The 15437-nt window shown below is 43.7% G+C and overlaps 1 protein-coding gene across 1 annotated transcript in view; it reads right to left on the minus strand.

The window, feature by feature from the left end:
• Nucleotides 1-13089, minus strand: part of UBE2O (ubiquitin conjugating enzyme E2 O) — a 93953-nt gene extending 80864 nt beyond the window's left edge. Inside the window, exon 1 of the mRNA XM_026654440.1 lies at nucleotides 12754-13089. Within this exon, the coding sequence (XP_026510225.1) occupies nucleotides 12754-13086 (333 nt within the window). The 5' untranslated portion in view covers nucleotides 13087-13089. The remainder of the gene's footprint in view (nucleotides 1-12753) is intronic.
• Between the last annotated feature and the right edge of the window lie 2348 nt (nucleotides 13090-15437).

The raw sequence follows: 15437 nt of genomic DNA on the forward strand, positions 1-15437 counted from the left end.
CCAACTGGTACCCTACTTTCTGGCCAGGGTAATTACATGCAGCATAGTAGAAATCCCCCTTCACAGTTTTGTGTTAAATCAGGTATCATTTGTCACTTCTTTCCCTGAATTGTTGGAGTATTGCTGTTAAACAACTAACATGCTTTACCCATGAGGTAGCTGCAGTGATCCTTGCATGTATAGTATATAAAGCACTTATGGTTTAAATGCATTAATCCTTTCAAGAGAAACCTGCCAATCGTGGGGTGGGGGAGGGGGAGAGGAAATCACATTTTTCTGAAAATGCTGTATATGCCATCATGTGCCAGCAATGCCCCTCTGCTATGTACATTGGCCAAACCGGACAGTCTCTATGCAAAAGAATAAATGGACACAAATCAGACATCAAGAATTGTAACATTCAAAAACCAGTAGGAGAGCACTTCAATCTCCCTGAACACTCAATAACAGACTTAAAAGTGACCATTCTTCAACAAAAAGACTTCAAAAGCAGACTTCAACGAGAAACTGAAGAACTGGAATTAATTTGCAAACTGGACACCATCAAATTAGGCCTGAATAAAGACTGGGAGTGGCTGGATCACTGCAAAAAGTAATTTTCCCTGTTGATATTCACCCCTTCTTGTCAACTGTTGGGAATGGGGCACATCCACACGGATTGAATTGGCCTCGTTAGCACTGGACCCCTCACTTGGTAAGGCAACTCCTATCTTTTCATATGCGTTAAATTTATACCTGCCTACTGTATTTTTCACTCCATGCATCTGAGGAAGTGGGTTATAGCCCATGAAAGCTTATGCCCAAATAAATTTGTTAGTCTCTAAGGTGCCACAAGGACTCCTCGTTGTTTATGCTGATAAAGACTAACATGGCTATCCCTCTGAAACCTGTACCTACTATAGTTATCCGTAACCTCCAAGAACACTATAGCTGAAAAGTTAGCAAAAACAAACCTTATTTTTTCAGTTTATTTGGTGCATTTGACAGTACTTCCTTTATAGCCAATTTCGCTGTAGCCCCTAAATAGTCAGCTTCTCTCTTTCTGAAAATACCATTATAACTAGGGCCCCACCAAATTCACCACTGTGAAATCTGGTCTTTTGTGTACTTTTACACTATACTACACAGATTTCACAGGGGGAACCAGCGTTTCTCAAACTTGGGGTCCTGATCCAAAAGAGGGTCGGGGGGGGGGAAGGGCTGGAAGGTTATTGTAGGAGAGTCGCAGTATTGCCACCCTTACTTCTGCGCTGCCTTCAGAACAGGGTGGCTGGAGAGCTGCGGCTGCTGGCCAGGCACCCAGCTCCGAAGGCAGCGCCCTGCCAGCAGCAGTGGAGAAGTAAAGGTGGCAATACCATATGATGCCACCCTTACTTCTGCGCTCCTGCCTTCAGAGTTGGGTCAGGACTCCTACAGTTACAACACCATGACATTTCTGATTTAAATATCTGAAATCATGAAATTTACGATTTTTAAAGTCCATTGACTGTGACATTGACCAAAATGGACCATGAATTTGGTAGGGCCCTAGTTATAACCATCAACAGGAGAGAAGAAAAACCCTTATACATCTCAAAAAAGATGGAATTTTAAAAGGACAACAGTATTTAACGGGAGTGAAATATGGTGAAATGACTTTTTCTGGAGTTAGTCAATTTCACAAAAGTCAAGTTGGTAGAGTCCCTTTTAAACTGCTGTAATATCCTGACTTGTCAAAGAATGAAGTCCCTGATAAAAAAGAGCAAACATCCAGGCAAAAAGCTGTGAACGTACATGTAGGTGAAATGGCGATTGGAAATGGCAAGTAGGATTTTTATGTATTTATTTAAATTTACATTTATTTGCTATTTAAACTGTCAACTTGAAATCTTTTTTTTTTTTTTTAAAAGGAGCCTCCTAACAATTATTGTGGTTTCATAATCACATAATACTATTTTTAAAAGTGTTTTTCTTCCCTCTCTATGACTATGTTAAAGACAGACCTCCACAAATGGGAGAAAAACTGTACTGGGGAAACAGCAAAACTGAATTACACATTCAAATTCTGGCAAATGCACAAAGCAAAACTGAAAAAGCTAGTCTCTCTCGTCTTTCAGTTCTAGTAACTGTAAATGTACCGTGTAATAGTAGGTACAAAGATTTCAGAGAAGAATGTTGTTTTCTAAGATGATGATGTTCCATTTTAAGAAAAAAGAGGCACATGGTGGGGAGGGAACAGGCAGAGTGGAAACAATGAAGCAGGTTCTTCCTAGCCAGCATTTAAGGAAGGTGTTGTCAACCTTCAGAGCCTTTGAAATCCCTCAAGTAATTAAACAGTCAAGTGGGATGAGGCTTTTAGCTTTGCAAATGTCAGTTATTAACATTGCTCCTAGCGCCAACACAGACACCAAACATTAAAATTATGTCTCTTTTCTTTGACAAGAAGGGGGATCTGAGGGAGGGATACGGAAAGGTGGTGGAAGGGGAGGAAAACAAGTGAAATCTTGTCCTCAAAAGCATCTGTCAGAAAAATTCTGCAGTTTGAATTCAATGCAGATTCTCCAGGAGAGATGACAAAATTAAAATTTTCAGAGCTGCTTTAAACTGCTTGTCTGTGGCAGCCTGCTCTCTGACTTGCATAATGTAAATGAAGGAGGATTTCTTATGAGGGTTGCAGCAAAAGCCTCACTCACGTAGGAAAGTACTTTAACGGCTGGACTGGATTTTCATTCTCTTGTCTCGTTGGACATTTAACAAATGTTGAAGTTATTTTTCATTTTTAGTAGTTATGGGAACTTAACAAATGGATATTATTTTTCAGTTAACTGTATGTCGTGGTGAATGCAGCTGATTTGCTGCAGAATCAACACTAGAAAAGAGATGCTGCATTTCAGTGCATTTCCCTGATGAAAGATTTTATAAATATTAAAAAAAAAAAAAAAATGGATGCAGTTTGGCATAATTATGTATGGATTTCTTGGTTTGCCTATAATTCCACCACTTCCATTCACTTCATACTATATTATTTTCCTATCCTTAATGTCTCAAAATAACCCCTCATGGAACAATGCTAGCTGTTATTTAAGTGGTTTTGATATTGCAGGCTACACAAGGTTTCATTTTTATTATAAAATACTTGTGATGATCCCCGAGGCCTGGTCTACACTGAAAAATTGTATCAGCATAGCTACATCAGTCAAAAAAACTACACCCCTGACCACACAGTCCTGACCACAGCAGCTATTGAAGAGGGCGTCTGTCGACATAGCTAACTTCATTTGGGGATGTGATGTTCGTACACCACAGAAAAAACCCTTCTGTCAGCAAAATTGCATCTACACAATGGAGTTATGCCCGCCTAGTTATGCAGACATAGCTATGCCGTAGCGTTGACACAGCCATAGTCTCCATAGTGTAGACATACCTTTTGTCTATATAGCCAGAGTCAAATGAATCAAAGTCCTCAACCTGCAGAGCAAAATCAAGTCAATTGCAAATAACTTTGTAATAGATATTCAGAGGGTTGGAACAAGTTATCCACTAAAGTGAATCAATTTTTCCCAGAACTGCAAAAATTCCAGTAAGCCTTCTCCTCTTCTCTAACCGCTGTGAATGTCAGGTGGTTCCTACGAAATCCCCAGAGACACCAACTGAAATGTCAGAAGCAAGAGAGGGTTAGATACAGCTTCCCCTGCTCAATAAAAACCAGTAATAATGGTTATGGGGTATTACATTTGCGTACCGCATCAAAACTACAATTCTGCACAGCGATCAGCATTTATTCATGGTGCCTGACAAGAAATCATACGTATGTGACCCAGAACCATCCATCTTTACCTGTTAAAAGCTAAAATACTCTACATCTATGAATTTCTAAACAGAAAAACATGCCGGCTGCCTTTGAAGATGGAAGGTTTCGCAGGCTCTTAATTTTTTATCCATCAATCATGGTTATGTATCACATACCAACTCTCTAGCCACGATTAACACCTAAATAACCCATACTGCATGATCTGAATTAGACTGGAGAGAAAAAGTGGAAAGCACAGAGTGCTGGGAGGGAAAGGGGTTGGGGGGAAGAGGGTTGCTGCACGTTTATCCTAGAAGAATCGGTGGGCACCTTCTCATCATGTTGCCCCTTGCTAATGGATGGCAAGTACATTTTCTACAACTAGCCACATTACTCAGAATTTAGGATGGAGCTCACAAGGGCTGTTCCATACTCTGCAGCCTTAATTCCTGTTGAAGCTATGGCACCCCATAACCTCACAGGACCAGACCATTACCACCGACTCATTTACAATAAGAAGCACAGATTCCAGACTTCATGGATGGATCACTTGATAAGCTGCCCTGTTCTGTTCACTCCCTCTGAAGCATCTGGCACTGGCCACTGCCGGAAAACAGGATACTGGGCTAGATGGATAGACTATTAATCTGAACCTGTATGGCCATTCTTATATATTTGGGTCTCAAAAGATAAGTTTGATACCAACTACAAGAGGGATAAAGAGAAGCGACAGCATAGACCTTCACTAAATAGGAACCTTTTATTCCTCACAGAGCAAATTCGGAACCATGGTAGTTTAAAAGTTTAAATCAAAACAGATAACTAAGGGACAGAATCCAAACAAAAAGAGAAGTTTTGAAATAAATCAGACTCATTTCTTTAAAAAAAGTTTTCCTGCCTCATATTCATGACTCAGCATTTGAGGTCAAGAAATTATAGTAATAAATAGTGGGAGGGTACAGGAGAACTGTGTGGGATGGAAGCAGAGTTGGATCTGCAATGAGACTTCAGGGGTAACTAAAGAAAACAAGACGTTATCTGACGTCAACAAGACTGAACAGTCACTGAATTAACACTGAAGAGGCTTGCTGGCTAGAATCTATTTCCAGTGCAGTTCTGAATGGAACAGTAGCAACAATAAAAAACGTAGAGCAAATTGCAGTACTAACTCGTTAGCTTCACTAGCACCAGAACACAAACTTCCAACACAGTTCTGTCACTGTACCTGGACCCTGCTGTTCCAGTCCTGGATCCCCATAAATTTTTGCGAAAAGCTACTCGATCAGCATACTCCCGACCTACACAAGAAGGACATGCAGTACCAGTGCTATTACGAGGCAATATTGGAATGGATTTTTTTTCATTGCCAATAACCCATGCTGAGCATGATAATTGAAAAAACAAACTAGCACTATTATTTGTCACTTGAGGGGGGGTGGGGGAAATCTAGAACAGCACTAACCCATCTCCCTTGGCATGAAGGTAGATGCAGTAAGACAGTTGTATGCCTCTTTTACTACTGTGGAGTAGGCATTGTCTAGTGATTAGAGCATAGAACTGGAAGTCAGGAGATCAGACCTCCTGTGAACTCAGCCTCATTTTCCCCATCTAGAAAACAGGAATACCAGGCTTTGTGAAGATCAGAGGGTGAAAAGAGCTTTGAGATTCTGGGATGAAAGATGATAAGAGAAGGGGAAAGTATTTTTAAATGGATCACGAAGTACTTATTAACATTAAATACACTTATGCATTTTCGCTCACTACCTTTCCTAAATGCATACAAAAGGATCTCTCAAAACTGGGAGACTAGGCAACAAAATGGCAGATGAAATTCAATGTTGATAAATGCAAAGTAATGCACATTGGAAAGCATAATCCCAACTATCCATATAAAATGATGGGGTCTAAATTAGCTGTTACCACTCAAGAAAGATCTTGGAGTCATTGTGGATAGTTCTCTGAAAACATCCACTCAATGTGCAGCGGCAGTCCAAAAAGCGAACAGAATGCTGGGAATAATTAAGAAAGGGATAGATAATAGGACAGAAAATACCAGGTTGCCTCTATATAAATCCATGGTAGGCCCACATCTTGAATATTTGTGGCACCTTAGAGACTAACAAATTTGTTAGTAAATAACAAACAACAAGTTAGTTAATAAATTTGTTAGTCTCTAAGGTGCCACAAGTACTCCTCCTCCTTTTTGCTGATACAGACTAACACGGCTACCACTCTGAATCTTGAGTACTGTGTGCAGATGTGGTCGCCCCATCCCAAAAAAGATATATTGGAATTGGAAAAGGTTCAGAAAAGGGCACAAAAATGATTAAGGTATGGAACGGCTTCCGTATGAGGTGCGATTAATAAGACAGACTTTTCACCTTGGAAAAGAGGTGGCTAAGGGGAGATATGATTGAGGTCTATAAAATCATGACAGGTATAGAGAAAGTAAATAAGGAAGTGTTGTTTATCACTTTTCATAACACAAGAACTAGGGGTCACCAAATGAAATTAATAGGCAGCAGGTTTAAAACAAATAAAAGGAAGTATTTCTTCACACAATGCACAATCAACCTGTGGAACTCCTTGCCAGAGGATGTTGTGAAGGCCAAGACCATAACAGGGTTCAAAAAAGAACTAGATAAATTCATGGAGGATAGGTCCATCAATGGCTATTAGCCAGGATGGGCAGGAATGGTATCCCTAGCCTCTGTTTGCCAGAAGCTGGGAATGGGCGACAGGGGATGGATCACTTGATCATTACCTGTTCTGTTCATTCCCGCTGGGGCACCTGGTGCTGGCCACTGTCGGAAGACAGGATACTGGGCTAGATGGACCCTTGGTCTGACCCAGTAGGGCCATTCTTATGTTCTTATGTTCATATTGGGGGAGAAACTCTTGAAATGAAAGTTAGACTGGATTCAAAATGTTTGTGATTACTTTGCTAGGAAAGTGGCTGCTGCAACTTTCAGACACTGATGCCAGTCAGCAATGGCTCTATCTCTTTAGGATGGCAAATTAAATATAATGTACACAGAGCAAGAATTACGTTCAATGTGAAGACAGTGCGTGTGCAGCTTAAATCAGCAAGGAGGGCAATTCAAGTTTTGCTACATGATTTTAAGAAGGGGTTGACGATAAGCCAGGACACAGATAAGATGCATGCTCCCAACACCGGAGATTTTTTGGCTATTCAGCAATGAAGATTTTTAAATTGTTTCAGTGCCTGAGATTACATGCAGAGGACAGGAAGGCAGGCTTGAAGGGAGCATGAAGAGGTAAAATATAAAAATCTGGTGCGAATGCCAGAGTCTATGCCACCAGAGAAGAACCTTGCTACTGATACTACTCACGAAACCGATTTAGGAAAATGGATTTCAGGAAGGCGGATTTTGGTAAGCTCAGAGAGCTGATAGGTAAGGTCCCATGGGAATCAAGACTGAGGGGAAAAACAACTGAGGAGAGTTGGCAGTTTTTCAAGGGGACACTATTAAGGGCCCAAAAGCAAGCTATTCCGCTAGTTAGGAAAGATAGAAAATGTGGCAAAAGACCACCTTGGCTTAACCACGAGATCTTGCATGATCTAAAAAAATAAAAAGGAGTCATATAAAAAATGGAAACTAGGACAGATTACAAAGGATGAATATAAGCAAACAACACAGGAATGCAGGGGCAAGATTAGAAAGGCAAAGGCACAAAATGAGCTCAAACTAGCTAAGGGAATAAAGGGGAACAAGACGACTTTTTATCAATACATTAGAAGCAAGAGGAAGACCAAAGACAGGGTAGGCCCACTGCTTAGTGAAGAGGGAGAAACAGTAACAGGAAACTTGGAAATGGCAGAGATGCTTAATGACTTCTTTGTTTCGGTCTTCACCGAGAAGTCTGAAGGAATGCCTAACCTAGTGAATGCTAATGGGAAGGGGGTAGGTTTAGCAGATAAAATAAAAAAAAGAACAAGTTAAAAATCACTTAGAAAAGTTAGATGCCTGCAAGTCACCAGGGCCTGATGAAATGCATCCTAGAATACTCAAGGAGCTAATAGAGGAGGTATCTGAGCCTCTAGCTATTATCTTTGGAAAATCATGGGAGACGGGAGAGATTCCAGAAGACTGGAAAAGGGCAAATATAGTGCCCATCTATAAAAAGGGAAATAAAAACAACCCAGGAAACTACAGACCAGTTAGTTTAACTTCTGTGCCAGGGAAGATAATGGAGCAAGTAATTAAGGAAATCATCTGCAAACACTTGGAAGGTGGTAAGGTGATAGGGAACAGCCAGCATGGATTTGTAAAGAACAAATCATGTCAAACCAATCTGATAGCTTTCTTCGATAGGATAACGAGTCTTGTGGATAAGGGAGAAGCTGTGGATGTGGTATACCTAGACTTTAGTAAGGCATTTGATACGGTCTCGCATGATATTCTTATCGACAAACTAGGCAAATACAATTTAGATGGGGCTACTATAAGGTGGGTGCATAACTGGCTGGATAACCGTACTCAGAGAGTTGTTATTAATGGTTCCCAATCCTGCTGGAAAGGCATAACGAGTGGGGTTCCGCAGGGGTCTGTTTTGGGACCGGCTCTGTTCAATATCTTCATTAACGACTTAGATATTGGTATAGAAAGTACGATTATTAAGTTTGCGGATGATACCAAACTGGGAGGGATTGCAACTGCTTTGGAGGACAGGGTCATAATTCAAAATGATCTGGACAAATTGGAGAAATGGTCTGAGTTAAACAGGATGAAGTTTAACAAAGACAAATGCAAAGTGCTCCACTTAGGAAGAAAAAATCAGTTTCACACATACAGAATGGGAAGAGACTGTCTAGGAAGGAGTACGGCAGAAAGGGATCTAGGGGTTATAGTGGACCACAAGCTAAATATGAGTCAACAGTGTGATGCTGTTGCAAAAAAAGCAAACGTGATTCTGGGATGTATTAACAGGTGTGTTGTGAGCAAGACACGAGAAGTCATTCTTCCGCTCTACTCTGCTCTGGTTAGGCCTCAGCTGGAGTATTGTGTCCAGTTCTGGGCACCGCATTTCAAGAAAGATGTGGAGAAATTGGAAAGGGTCCAGAGAAGAGCAACAAGAATGATTAAAGGTCTTGAGAACATGACCTATGAAGGAAGGCTGAAAGAATTGGGTTTGTTTAGTTTGGAAAAGAGAAGACTGAGAGGGGACATGATAGCAGTTTTCAGGTATCTAAAAGGGTGTCATAAGGAGGAGGGAGAAAACTTGTTCACCTTAGCCTCTGAGGATAGAACAAGAAGCAATGGGCTTAAACTGCAGCAAGGGAGGTCTAGGTTGGACATTAGGAAAAAGTTCCTAACTGTCAGGGTGGTTAAACACTGGAATAAATTGCTTAGGGAGGTTGTGGAATCTCCATCTCTGGAGATATTTAAGAGTAGGTTAGATAAATGTCTATCAGGGATGGTCTAGACAGTATTTGGTCCTGCCATGCGGGCAGGGGACTGGACTCGATGACCTCTCGAGGTCCCTTCCAGTCCTAGAATCTATGAATCTATGAATCTATAAAATAACCATATTTAGGAATCAAATAAGTAATAAGAAAGCTTAATGTACTTGTTCCAATGGTGAGGCCAAAGGGTCTTCATCCGTTACCATAGGTCCTAAATTCACATTCTGTTGTAAGAGGATAATTTTACTAAACTTGGTATTAATGCAGGCAATCATTTAAATCCAAGCAAACACTGGTCTGCAACATTTACTGCCACAAAATGTAAGCACAGGAAAGCCAACCTAGCTAGGATCAGGAATGGAAAAGATTAGTTTGTTATCACTGTCTATTCCCTAACAAGTTAGGAATGGTGGTAGGCTTCTAATTCAGGTTGCCTGGTTATGTAGTTTAGAGAACAGCATTGCGACTTTCCACATTTGCATAAGAAGTTAGTGGTTATTTATTTTCTGCTATCCTTATATGTTGCTACAAGAGCCTTTTCTGGATTTCTGCCCTCTCTGGTGCTAAATGCGTGCACTTGCCAGTAATATTATTTTAAACTGAAAGAGCTCCTATCTAAAGATCTTAAAGTGCTTTACACACATCAATGAATTAAACCTCACAACATCTGTGTGAGGTAGAGGAGTGTCCACATTTCCACATAAGGACACTGAGGCATAAACCAAAAGCAGTTCTACACGCTAGGGTAATGCACTATGGGGGCATGATTTCTCAAGCACACTATTACACTGTGCATTAATCCGACCATTCAGACCCTGCTACTGCCCGTTAAAAGTTCACTAGTGCACTTTTACGTAGTGCAGTTTCAAACAACTCCCTAGTGCTCATGGCTACTCCATGCAGACATCCCCCAAGTGACTTGCTCATGGTCATAAGTGGTCAATGGCAGAGCTGGAATAAAGAATCCAGTCTGCTGACTCTAAGCCTTGAGACTATCTCTAGTCCCTCTCCATTGCAAAACTAACAGTAAGAAAAGTAGGCTTTCAAAAGAACTGGGAGGAGAGTGGAGAAGAATTTTAATCTCAAATCCATGATTTAATGTTATCAGGCTTTAGGTAATCAAGTCAAATACTTTCAAAGAAAGTGAAATTTGCAATCTCACAGCTAGAGGTACCTTTGCAAGAGTCAGACTCAACGTTGTATTAAAAATTAGATACCCTTGCCTACAGTTGGTTACTAACATCATAATCTATTAAAATGGCAATTAATGTTCTCCTCCCAACAACAATTATGTGGCGTTTACATTTTGCATCTCTCTTAGCTTAGACAACGAAGAGTTGATGTGTCAGTTTAACATTTCAGTTCTCACCTATTAACAGTGCAATGTTTGAGTTAGAAGAAATACTGGGAAGATTATTTAAAAAACTGTTTATAGCAAAAAAAATTATTTCATGGCTATACTTCTATTGGTCTCAGGTTTATGTAAGATATTGTTTTTAACCAAAATTAAATTGCAGTCCATCTTGTACCTGACGTTCCCATCAATTTTGCCATTGGGGCAGATTTTCAAATGGAAAGTCAATAGGACAATCTGGGCACTTCTGCATATTACCTGTATAGTCTTACACCCTCACTGAAGCTATATGACTATAAAAGGAAAAGGAAAGGAGCTACTCATTTAAGTGGTCTCCTTTGAATTCTGTTACTTTCAGGACTTCTGTGTTTTCCATATTGCAATGTGATTATAAATATAACAAGGCTAACATTTTGAAATCTGAGAGCTTAATGTTAGACTCCTAAATCCATATTTACATATTCCAAGAGCCCTGATTTAAGGAGTTTCCAAATGAATTTGAAAGGTTAACTTTAGGCACCAAATTTAAAAATTTTGGCCGAAGATTTTATTTGAAAAGCAATCACTCTCACTTAAGGACCACAAATCCAAAATGAGGGTTTGGGATTTTTTTTTTTTTTAAAGAGATATTCTGGATATACCTTATTCATTTTTCATATATTTTAAACAAGATTCAACATGCCTAGTGACAATACAATCTACATTTGGCTCTACTTATTAGTGTTGTGTGATCCTACCAATTTCTACTGGAATTACAAATGCATTGCTTTCTTCAACAGACTTCTGTTGCATGATTTTTGAGGAGGCGGGTAAAAGATTGTGCTAAGAGACTCATATCTTCACTTACCACCATAAAATAACATGCAGCCTCTTTCTGTTTCGATGATAGCACAGGCCTTCTGTTCTGTGTGACACTCATTCATCCCAGGCCCCTTTGTATTATGTTAGAGTGCCCTCTCTCTCTTTTGTCTCCCAAGTATTGTCAGTCACTGTGCGTAAAACCCAGCACTAGACTAACTTTGGGAAGTGGGAGTATTCTAAACCAGACCTCAAACACTCACACCTTGCAGCCTTTGAATGATAATGAAAGGTCACAAATTAACATGTGCAAGACTGATAGGAATAATCATTCAGAAAAAAAGTGCAAATCCATGAATCCACTTCATGTCTGTACACCACTATGTCACACTGAAATCTTTAACTGTCCAAAGCTATTGTACTTAGCAGTTAACTCCCCTGTGTTGAGGTTTTTAAAAAATACATAGTGCACCCACTTCTCCCCAAAGAAGAGAGAATCTATTACCAGGCACTGTTTAATTCACCTTCACAGACCATGCCTTTACCAGTTTTCTGGACTTTTTAGGATTATTTTAAATTTAAACCAAAATCCAAATGAAACAGCTACATTTTGATCTCCTCTATGCAGATAAGAGCTGTAGTCTCTCCAGGTTAGAGAGGCAAGGAGATTTAATTACTGCCTTTAAAGCCTCCTGAAAGAAGGGAAATATATTTCAATCCCAACAAAATTAGCATACATAAGAGGCCAATGAAATGTCCAACAAGAGAGAACAGATTATAGTAATAAGGAATAATATCAATCCCACACTAAAGTGCCTCTTGAGATTAGGAATAATTGCAAGATAGGTTTTCCCATTAAGAGACAGCTGTGCCTTTGGCATCTTACCATCTGCATAACCCCACAGGCTAGCATGGCAATTGGTGGATAAGGCCCCTGCCCCTAGGAAGTCACAATCCCTTTGTCGTTACAACCGGTGTCCCTGAGCAGAGTATGCCATGCAATTATGCCAAATGTCATGAGCGCATAGGTGCTGGAACTAGGGGTGCTGCAGCAGGCGCTGGCTTGCAGTGGTTTCCATCCTATACAGGATTTGCAGTTTGGCTCAATGGCTCTCAGCACCCCCGCCTGGGCGGCTGCACAGGGGGCGCACATGACTGAGGGGCTCCATGGAGCCATCAAGGTTAGGGGCGATGATCGCGAGGACCGGCAGCCCCGGGAAGCCAGTGCAGAGGTCCGGGGATTCCCGAGGGGGGCTGGCGGCTGCAGAGCACCAAGGCGCGGGGTGCAGCTGCCGGGCCAGGCCCTGGGCTGCCCCGTTTCCACGCGGGGGGCGAGCCCGGGTGGGCGCGGCCGAGCCCGGCGGCCCCTCGCGCATGCAAATGAGATGCAGATGAGCCGCTCACCTTGGTCTCCTTGACGTGCTGCTTGATGCCCTCCGGGTACCACTGGACCCGCACGTAGCCGCGGCGCAGGGGGCTGGCCCGGCTCTCCTCGGCCCCGCCGGCCCCGGGGCCCCCGCACTCCGAGCCCCCCGAGCTGCCGGCCCCGGCGCCGCGGCCGCCCTCGTCCTCCTCCGAGTCGGAGTCCTCGCCGTGGATGAGGCGCACCAGGCCGAAGCGCACCGAGCCCCGGTAGCGGCCCGACACCAGGTCGTGAGAGAAGAGCAGGCGCTGCGAGCCGCCGGCGGGGGCGGGGGGCGCCGGGGCCGGGGCCGGCTCTGCGGGCTGGTCCGCCATGGCTCTCGGGCAGCGGCGCGGGGAGGGAGAGCGAGCGAGCGAGCGGCCGCCGGCAGCGCACAGGGAGGGAGGGAGGAGGCCCGAGCCGAGGCGCAGTCACTGCCCGGGGGCGGGGTCCGGCACCTAGGCCCCGCCCACCGCCGGGGAGCCGGATGCTGCGGGGGCGGGGCGGCGAGAGGAGGGAGGGATGCAGGGAGAGGCGGTGAGGAAAGAAGATGAGAGGATGGAGGGGAGAGGAAAGAAGATGAGAGGAGAGGAGGGAGGGATGGAGGGAGAGGAGGTGAGGAAAGAAGAGAGGATGAAGGGAGAGGATGGAGAGAGAGGAGGTGAGGAAAGAAGATGAGAGGATGGAGGGGAGAGGAAAGAAGATGAGAGGATAGAGGGAAAGGAGAGGAGGGAGGGATGGAGGGAGAGGAGGTGAGGAAAGAAGATGAGAGGATGGAGGGATGAGGAGGAGAAATAAGGGGATGGGAGAGGAGGGAAAAGCAGGAGGGGATAGGAGAGGAGGGAGGGACAGAGGGAAGGCAGTGGAGAGGGAAAGGGAAAGTGTGGGAGGAGTGAAGGGAAAGAATGGGAAGAAGAGGAGAGGAAGAAAGATGATGGTGCTGCTAAGGATAGTTTCAAGGTGCTTTCCAAACAGCTAATTAACCCTCTCCTCTACCTTCCCGGGGATTAATTATTATCAATTATCTCTCGAGGCCCCAACCAAGATTGAAGCCCCCTTGTGCTAGATGCTGTATGTACACGTGGTGAGAGACAGTGCCTGGCCTAAAAGAGTTCACACTCTCAATAGAAAAGACAGACAAAGGGCAGGAAGGGAAACAAAGGCCTGAAGTGACTTGTCTAAGGTTACACAGCAAGTCAGTGGCAGAGGCAGGAATAGAGCCCAGGCCTCTAGTCACCAACCCCATGTGCAAGGCTTCAAAACCATGCTGCTTCTCAGAGGAAAATCATCTAGTTTCCAGATACCAGGGCACCCAGCACACACAGTTTAAATGCATTCCAGTGAAACTGAGTAACTCTAGCTTTAGGGTCTACTTCAAAGTTCCCATTTCCTTCTCTCCTTGCCCTGCAGTTCCTCGGGGAAGCAGCACTTATACCTATTGGCTTCATACGCATTTTTTTTGCTTTTCCTAATTCAGTGTTCTTAAGATTTTGTTTCAAGCAGGAAAAGGGCCTCAGCTAAGTTGTCAAGGGAGCAGCTCTGGGTCTTTTTATCCGGTCACTTTGGTCCCTGGGTATCTGTGGCATCACCTTGCAGCCCCATTGTAAGGCTTGTACAGACTCAGATGTTGATGCTGCATCTGTATATATATGGCACTGAATGGAAAAGGAAATAAAAAAGACTGGCAACACAAATACAGAAGGGAAACAGGGTGGGAAAATGAGACATGGGTGGGTAGGTGTATCTATGTCCTCCGCCCCGCTCACCTTTCTAGCCCTTTCCTGGTCAGTCCTGCTGTGTACCAGCATACTGTGCTCTCCTACCTATGAGGATAGCTGCTTCTTGCTGCTGGCCCACCACTATGCAAAGAGCTCCTCTGGGCACCCTATCTGTCCTTCTCCACTATCGGCCCGACCTCCTGATGTGCAGCTTCCCTACCCCTGCTGCTTCCCAGCCTACAGACAGCAGGGGAGATACGATCAGTCAGGGCTCTACAATCCTTTTCCTCTTCTCACCTCCCCTCTCTCTGCGCACCATTGTAGTCAGTGCCCCATCTCCTCCACTAAGCAGGCTTTCTTGTCATCTGTGGCTGGCTGGTGTGTTGTGCCTCGGGTGCACCCAGCTCTTGGGTTTGCCTACTGGACTATGGCTACTCTTCTCCAAATCGCTGTGAGCTCCTGAGGCCAGTACTGTAGGAGGTGTGTGACTGACTCTGGGTCTCTGGGAGCAGCTTTACGGGTTACGTTTGAGCTATAACGCACTAAACAGCTTGGGACCTTCCTGCTTGAGAGCCTGCCTCTCTCCATGGGCATTACTGCCCCTGAGACGCTAATGGCGGTGGGCCAGCCGGATGAGCCACAAGTTAATTGCGGGAGCTCTGAGCAGGTTGTTCCCCAGGAGGAGCCCTCACCTTTGGAATTTACTCTGCACATTGAGCTGCAGTATCCCAAATCTGTTGACCCTCAACAGCACTATGAAGCTTCTCTGGGTTTGGGGGGAGAAGGGGGGTTGACAAGGGCTGGTGTTTGTGAGCAGGGCAGGTGTTGGGAGCTCTCTGTTTTGAGGAGTGGGTGTGAGGAGCGGCTGCAGGTTTTATTTTTTTCTGCGAGTGTATGTTAAATTTGCTTAGAGCCACCCTTCCCACCCCAGCCCAGCTCTTGAGGTTCTCCCAGAAAGCCATGTTCTG

This window comes from Terrapene carolina, unplaced genomic scaffold (assembly GCF_002925995.2).
Source record: "Terrapene carolina triunguis isolate 2854851 unplaced genomic scaffold, T_m_triunguis-2.0 Scaffold192, whole genome shotgun sequence".
Lineage (NCBI taxonomy): Eukaryota > Metazoa > Chordata > Testudines > Emydidae > Terrapene > Terrapene triunguis.